The sequence below is a fragment of the Nematolebias whitei genome, chromosome 8 (genome assembly GCF_014905685.2).
Source record: "Nematolebias whitei isolate Nwh7 chromosome 8, NemWhi1, whole genome shotgun sequence".
Classification (NCBI taxonomy): Eukaryota; Metazoa; Chordata; class Actinopteri; order Cyprinodontiformes; family Rivulidae; genus Nematolebias; species Nematolebias whitei.
This window is the reverse complement of record NC_056505.1, coordinates 50,445,080-50,453,809: the sequence shown is the minus strand read 5'-3', so window position 1 is coordinate 50,453,809 and position 8,730 is coordinate 50,445,080. Positions and strand designations below refer to the sequence as shown.

The following is an 8,730-nucleotide window of genomic DNA, read 5'->3' as shown; positions in this document are numbered from 1 at the left end:
TGTTCTTATAATATATATATATATATATATATATATTATAAGAACAAGCGGTAGGCAGATGTCCCCGTTGCTGAGGGATTTGAACAGTGAATATTTATTTTCAAGATCAGTGTTTTTCTGGACTAGAACTGAACAGGGATTGAAAGTAAACTTGAATGTTTTTGATGCAAGATATTCAAGTGGGTTGGAGTTACACTGTGTAGAAGAAAAAAGGTAGATTTTTATTTTTTTTGTTCGAGGCAGCGCAGAGTGAAGGCACATTGCTTATTTTTCAAGTTATCCAGCTCACAACAAGGACAGACATATATGGTGGCAGTCATCTTAAATGTTGACATGGCAACTCAGATAAGGACATTTCTTACCCTAGATGTAGCCACACACCAAAATAGAAATCAGTACCTCATTTATTTTCCAAGTTATCATGTTCAAAACATGCAAAGATTGACGGACAGATGGTATTTCCAATTCCCCATAAATAACACTGAATTGAATTGATATAATCCTCAGTAATAGTTGTAACACCACTAACAGACAAAAGGGAAGTGTTGTTGTTTATTTATCATATGCAGGTTAACACAATGTTAACAGTGCAATGAAATGTTCAGGATGAGAAGAACCAATCTGACTTGCTATAAAAACAAAACAAGAAATACTAAAGCATGCAATATGGGTACAAAATAAAGTACCAAAAAAGTGAAAAAATAACTGTAATATTTACAAGGTCCAAAAGTAAAATAGTAAACAACAACAATATAACAATATAACAGTGCAAGTAGGATGAATTTGTATGAATAAGTATTTCAGGGTAGTTATATAAGCTGAAATGCAAATAATGTATACTTAACATAACTAACATAAACCACACATGCTGTGTGACAGGTTATTGCACCGGCAGTGTGACATTGAGATTAATTGAATTATGATGGTAAGATAGTGACATACACGATATATGGCATATATGGCATGAGATGACATGCATGACATATGCACAATACAGCCACATAGGGCAGTAGCAATAAACACATTAAAGCTGGAGGCCCTCGCAGCAAAGCGCCGCTCCGGCCTTACGGCGACCGCGTGAGCTCCAGCTAGTCCACCCAGTCTCCATTGCAAACTCTCTCGTGCCAATCCCGCACGCGTTTACCACGGGGCGCATTTCCCAAATCTTTGACATCACCTTCCGTCCATGTCGTTGCTTGTCCAGCTGCAGATCTTACAAGTATATGTGAAATGCTGGTGAAGATTCTCAGTCATCCAGGACATGATGAATTCAAAAAGCATTCAATACAAAAACAACTGGACTTTATTTATAACAGAAGACGTTTCGCTCCTCATCCGAGGAGCTTTCTCAATTCAATGAGCAGTGAGTGAGAGATTCAGGTTTTAAGTCTGAGTGAGATAAGACACACACATATATGTAGATTTGACAAGTCACACCTTAACAGTAGGGGTTTCTTAAAGTCTTTGTTACTCTAATTCACAGATGAGACCCCTCTGTTCCCAACAGGTGTGAAAACTGGCTGGGAATCAGTCTTAAAGTTGCATTATATGTTTTTGAAAGTGGAAATCTGAGGCCTCCTCCTCTGTTAAGAGATGGCTTTTCTCTTTTTACGTAAATTGCTTCCTTCACCATGCAACTAATGCAACTTTAAGACTGATTCCCAGCCAGTTTTCACACCTGATGGGAACAGAGGGGCCTCATCTGTGAATTAGAGGAACAAAGACTTTAAGAAACCCCCTAATGTTAAGGTGTGGAGGTGTGACTTGTCAAATCTACATATGTGTGTGTGTGTTACCTCACTCAGCCTTAAAACCTGAATCTCTCACTGGGTATGTTTACATGGACATAAGTAACCGGATCAAATGGCCGGTCGGAATAAAAGTGTGTCATGTAAACACTCCGTTCGGGTTATTTTTTGTGTGTTCGGCGTGATCTGATATAATTTGTGATCAGAACGAAACGGGTGGTTTACGCTGATCCGTAACCCGATCGGTGCGCATGTAAACGCTTGATCTGTTCGTTTTTATCTTATCGTGAAAAACTGACCTGACTGCGCATGTGCGACTTTGCCATTTCCGTCTGGCTAATGCTAATAATATTAGCATGTCAGGGAAGTAAAACTGGTCGGTGAGCGACAACATTTCTACTAGAAACTTTTAAAGAGCTCAAAATGATTTCTATTACCTGTAGCTCAGTCAGGGAGTGCAGTAACGTCTCCACCATCATTAAAACCTGTCGCAGGTCCATTTTGGGTGCTCAGGTTTGTTTACGTTCACCCGGAAGTAGAACTTCTTCTTCTGTGTTTTTTTAAGGAGAGTTTACCACTCTGCGCATGTCAATACTGCTGTTCAGAACAAAGCCCGCTGCATGTAAACGCTCATCATGAACAGATTGTGTCCATGTAAACAACACATTTTAATTATTCAAACAGAACACATTTCAATCCGGTCAAAGAATTCTGCGCATGTAAACATAGCTACTCTCTGCTCATTGAATTGAGAAAGCTCCTCGGATGAGGAACGAAACGTCTTCTGTTACAAATAAAGTCCAGTTGTTTTTGTATTGAAAGCTTTTTGAAGTACAGGTGAAATCTGACCTTCCAGACAGGAGTTATGGTGACTTCCTGTTTTGTGGCGAATGTTTGACAAGCACATCCTTTATGCTTTTCAACATGTCATGTGTGGTAATCAACAGTTAGTGAACAAAGTTTCAGTCTAATATATTACACAGTGCGAAGCTGGAAGTGTCATCTAATAATCAACAGTTTTTTCTCTGCGTAAGTGGGGCTTAAGTGATGTCATGAATCAACAATACCAATGTGTCTACAAGTGCTCACTGGTCACACACATAAAATCTGGTACATATTGGATGATATTTCACTGAAAAATAACTGTTGGAATAAACTAGGGGGCGCACTAGAGTCAAAAGTTCAACAACAATGCCAGTGTGTGCAGAAGTGTACACTAATCACGTACTAAAAGTCTGACCTAGATCGTATGATATTTCACTGAGATATAACTCTTGGAATAATCTAGGGGGCGCACTATATGTTAAACCACAATATCAATGTGTCTAAAAGTCCTCATTGATGACGCACAATAAATCTGTGTAGATCGGATGTTGTATCACTGAGCTATAACTGTAGGAATAATGTAGGTGGCAATGTGGAGGCTATTGGCCACTTATCATGGATACCTATTCAAGGGGCAGATAATGATTTATCATAGTGATTTTGGTGCACCTCGGCTGAAATCTGTGCAATTTAGAGCCAAACATATTACAACGGCATAATTTCTTAATTCGCCACGCCGCCACACCCACATCCTCAAGCAAAAACGGTTTGTGCTTTAAATCAAATCAGACCATATTATCTGTCTTCTAACACAGGATCATCCTGATTAGGTCAATGGAGTCAAAGAGGGAGCATTCCAAGTTAAAAAAAAGAGACTTCCTGTTCTGAGGGGGCGGGGCTTTGATGATGTCAAAATCTGACCACAGTGGATCGTCAGTCATCCAACAGGGATGAGTCATGCCAAGTTTCGTGCATTTTGGTCGTTCCATGTGAAAGTTATAGTGTTTGGAAATTTATGGCGTGAAGCAAAACTTTGAGACCTGGCCACGCCCCTTTAACATATACGAAAACGCAAGCTTTAGATAACTTTTATTCTCCAATGTCTTAAGGGCATATCAACCAAGTTTAAAGGCAATCCTTCAAATTTTGTAGGAGGAGTTTGTTAAAATTTGCAATTAGAAATGCCCAAAAATGACCCTTTGACCCATAATGGCCGACTTCCTGTTAGTTTTGGACCTGAACTCCAAGAAACTTTTTCATAGGTCCTGAGAAGATACAGATGTTCACTGAGTTTCAGAATTATCGTTCATAAAATGGCTTGTGGCTCAGGTTTTAAAATATTCTAGGGGGTGCTGTGGAAGCTATTGGCCAATTATCATGGCTTCCTGTTCAAGGGGTGGATAATGATCGATCATACTGATTTTGGTGCACCTATGTTCAAAACTGTGGAATTTAGAACCAAACGTATGGTGACGGCGTTATGTCTTACTTTGCCATGCTGCACCGCCCACATGCTCCACCCAAAACTGTCAGTGTTGGAAAGCAAGTTACACCAACATGTCTTCGGTCACTGGACACACTATCATGCTGATCAGGTAACAGGGGTCAGATAGGAATAGTTCAAAGTAAAACTTTATACTTTTTGTTGTCAGGGGGTGTGGCTTAAGTTATGGCATGATTTGACCATTCAGTCTTGCAGGGGACCAGATGTGGATCAAGCATTTAAGGTTTGATGTCTCAGACAGTTTTCATGTAGAGTTTCGTTTTTCATGGCGAGATGTCAAACTTTGAGGTATGGCCCCGCCCCTTCAGCATGCTCCGAAATGAACCATTTAGCTAACTTTGCGTCCCCCATGCCTTTTGACCAAAATGGCCAAGTTTGAAACTGATTGAGCGAAATCCCTAGGAGGAGTTTGTTCAAATGCGGAGGCTGTAAACCGCTCAAAAGGCGGCAAAAATTGGGTCGGCATTCCAAAATGGCCGCGTTCCTGTTTATCGTACAATATTGGTGCCAGAGGGTTTTCTGTGCATCTTGGGGAATTGGACAAGTGTACCAAATTTCATGTTTCTACGACAAACTAAGGTTAATGCGGAGGGTATTTTGAAAATTTCTAGGAGGTGCTTTTGAGCCATTTCTGTTGCGATTTTTGCCACGCCCTTAAAATACGTAATTTTTCACCAGTCCTGATGCATCCACCAAATTTGGTGACTTTTGGGACATGTTAAGGCCCCCAAAACGCCAAATCATTTGGTGGAAAAAAATTGCAGCTCGGGCCTGAACAGAGCGATTACAATAGGCCTTCGCAGCGCTTCGCTGCTCGGGCCTAATTAGTTGTCACAGATGTGGCTTAATGCAATGTTATTACCAGTCGTTCAGTGTTATTTATCAAGAGTTCAGTAATCTGACAGCTTGTGGATAATAACTGCGAGTCTTTTCATGTGTGATGGCAGACTCTTGCATTGTCTGCCTGAGAGTGGTAGACAGAAGAGTCCTTGTGCTGGGTAGGTGTGGTCCTTAATGATGCTGCGTGCTTTACGTAGACATCGGCTGTGGTGGATGTCCTGGATGGTGTGGAGACTGCTACAAGTGATGTCCTCTGCTGTTTGCACCACCCTCTGTAGCAGTCAGTAGTAGTACAGTAGTCCCTCGCTACTTCACAGTTAGACTTTTGCAGACTCGCTCTATCGCCGTTTTTCAAAATAAGATGAGCATGAGGAAAAACAAAATTGTACAGCACACAATCGTCAACTATAATTTTACTCATGTGATTTGGACAGCACTGTACATACAATGACATGTACTGTACATATTATACAGTAAAAAGTTAACAAAAAATGTAAATACTATAGACAGGTGCCACCATTTTGTAGTTTTCTTTCAATAAGCCTATACTGTACTTTGCAGAGAGTGGTGAAGGCTGCACAGAAATCTGTTGGAATCAGTCTCCCCACCATCACAGACATCTACACCTCCAGATGCAGGAAGAGGGCCACCTGCATCATGAAGGACCCCACCCACCCAGCACACACACTTTTTGCCCCACTCCCCTCAGGAAGGAGGTTAAGGAGCATTAAGTGTAGAACCACTAGACTGAGGAACAGCTTCTACCCTGAGGCTGTTAGACTCATGAATCGCTAACTAGAATAATCACTGTGAAAAACCATATCATGTTGCTGCTGATCTGTTTCATGTTGCTGCTGATCTGTTTCAATGTTGATGTGTTCATGCGTGCACATCTGCTCACAGACTCATGTTCATGTTTGTGCTGATGTTCAATGTTTTATGTTATGAGTGCTTAGTGTATATTTAGTTGATGTTTTTCTTAGTTCATATCTTAGATGTTATTACTGTTTTTCTTAGACATTTTATTGTTGGATGTAACTGGGACCTTGTGTACATAATTTCGCTCCACCACATGTACCACATGAGGTGCGAATGACAATAAAGAAACTCTGACTCTGACTCTGACTCTGTATCCCCACTCTTAAAGACTACATTTCCCAAAAGCCAACAGTGCCCCGCCCAGAAGCCCCATTACCTTCTGCTAAAATATGTAGAGGGAAATTTCGGATCCGATTGGAAATAGTTTGGCACTTATCACAGTGAGTTCGGCACCCAGCGGATGCAGAGAGCCGCACGGAACCCACAGAACCTAACCAGAACCCGAGCAGAACCGGACCTCCAGACTCATCAGTGAATCTTGAGAGCTGGTAGCCAGCCCATGAAAACTTCCAAGCAGGACGCACACCGCCGAAGGTCTGGCACTCTATCCTGAGTTCATCGCCACTACCCCAAGCCAGAGAGCTGACCAGAATCTGCAGGGTAGGTTTGCAGAAATGGGACCAAGTCGGAGCGGAACCGAGCCGCTGCTGTTCTGTAGAGCTAATGAGTAAAATTCAGTAGCTACATATAAGTATGTTGTTAAAATTTGTAGGTTTAAGAGTTTAGAACATAGATTGTGGGCTTCATCGCTGCAGGGTAAGTCAGCAGAAACAGAACCGAGTCAGACTAGAACTGAGCTGCTGATGTTTTGCTGAGCTGGTAAGTAAAATTTAATAGCTACATTACTCTGTGTTTGTTGTTAAAATGACATAGGTTTAAGAGTTTAGAACATTGCAAGCTTGTGGGAAGAGTTTATAAAGCCTTAAAATATATATAAATACTCAAATAAATCTAAAATTGCTACTTTGCGGATTTTCACTTCTGGAACTTTTGTCTTCTGAAAAATAACCCCCACAATAAACAAGAGACTGTAGAGCTTTCTGGCTCTGACTGGTGCAGTTCATGTACCACCCTGTGATGCAGCCTGCCAGCAGGCTCTCCATGGTGTGCCTATAAATGTTGGTGAGGATGCTGGTGTTTGTACCAAACTTCTTTAGTCTTTTTAGGAAGTAGAGTCTTTGTTAGGCTTTCTTGACCACGGTGTCTGTTTGTAAAGTCCAGGACAGTTCCTCAGTAACGTGAACACCGAGGAACTTGAAGCTGCTGACCTGCTCCACCTCAGTGTTGTTTATGTTGATGGTGGAGTGCTGACCTCCACTCTGTTTCCTAAAGTCCACTATCATCTCTTTCACCAGTGATTTCACCTCATCTCTGTAGGCTCTCTTGTCATTGTTGGTGATGAGGCCCAAGATGGTGGTGTCATCAGCATACTTGAGGATGACGTATGAGCTCTGCTTGGCAGTACAGTCGTGTAAATAGAAAGTACAAAAGTGAACTTAGGACACAGCCCTGAGGTGTCTCGTTGTTGAGGAGGAGTTTTGGCTACTGAGGGCTAGTGTGGAGGAGAGGTGACTGCCGATTCTCACTGCCTGCATGAATGACTTGCTTTAAACTTTCTTTGCAGATACTCACTTTAGATTTTGTTAGATTATCTAACATTATTTAATTTTATTTATTATTTTTCATTCAACCTTTATTTAGACAGGTAAATCCCATCGAGCCTCGAGGAATCATTTACAAGAGAGAGCTGATTTATAACAATATTTCATTTGTTTTAGGCACAAACATGTGACTGACCTGACAATTGTAAAAGAAAGTAAAAGCAATTTCTCAGGGGATTGTACTCACTGTGTTCGGAGTGTGAAAGCTGCACTGGTAATAGAGGTAGGGAGGTTGAGGCCTTTGGTAATCTCACGCCATATCTTTTTATTGATGACTTCCACTAAGCCACCTTTTTCAGTGACGAGCTTGTAGAGCATGTAGAGATCCAACACCTGCTTTGCCATGATAGGAATCCGATTCACTGGAGTCCCTGCAGAAAACAAACACAATATCCAAAATCAATTCCACTAACTTTGGTTCCTCTCATCAATAAGCTTCTGCATCGTCTTATAAAGCTAATTTATCTCAAGCCAGTCAAATGTCTGACAGCTGTGTTAAAGATAGAAATTCAAACTTTGAAGAACATTTTCAAATGTCTTATACATTTAATGCAGAAATAAACTTTGTGTTAATTTTTATTTTTGGAAAAACACTTTTGTTTTATAATGTGAAACATTACATGTTTTAGGCATGGGTTAAATGAAATTATAATGTGAAAGGAACGAACTCTTGAATAAATTAGTTCTCACTTGTGTACAACTTTATACATACCAAATAACACCTTATTAGACAATTAAAGACACTAATAATTTATTTTTGCAGTTTAGTGCGGCACATAAAGAGAGAAAAACAGGTCTTTGTGACAATTCCAAAGTGGTTGACCATGAGATAATTAACCTGCATTTGCTGACAGAGTTCCATTGAGGTCATTGAATTTACTATAATAGCAATCAATAGCTGCTAAAATATAGTGCAAACAACAGCAGAGCGGCCTTTACAATGTGGGGGGAAAAAGCACTGATGAATTGTTGGAGGTGGTAAAACTGCATCAGTTAAAGCCAGTAATTAAGGCTTCATTTTACCGTGAGGGCGAGTGAATGATAAGGCTTTATTAAAGAAAAGACTGATGTCCTACTCTCCTTACAAGACAATTCCAGCAATAGACTCAAGCTGCAGTACATCAACACTGTTCTCTAAAGAAAGCACTGCATAAGCTGAAAAAGACTTTAACAAAATTCCTCAGAAGACAATCTAGAGAATAAATTGTGGTTGAATGGTTGGTGTTGGTAGCTGACAGCTGTGAACGAACAGATTCTTTACTTAAAGCTTTCT

General features: G+C 40.6%; 1 protein-coding gene across 1 annotated transcript in view; it reads right to left on the bottom strand.

Annotated features, from left to right (window-relative positions):
• arid3c (AT rich interactive domain 3C (BRIGHT-like)) overlaps positions 1 to 8,730 on the bottom strand; it is a 184,978-nt gene that overhangs the window by 124,145 nt on the left and 52,103 nt on the right. The window contains exon 3 of the mRNA XM_037680773.1: positions 7,645 to 7,828. Coding sequence (XP_037536701.1) covers positions 7,645 to 7,828 — 184 coding nt within the window. The remainder of the gene's footprint in view (positions 1 to 7,644; positions 7,829 to 8,730) is intronic.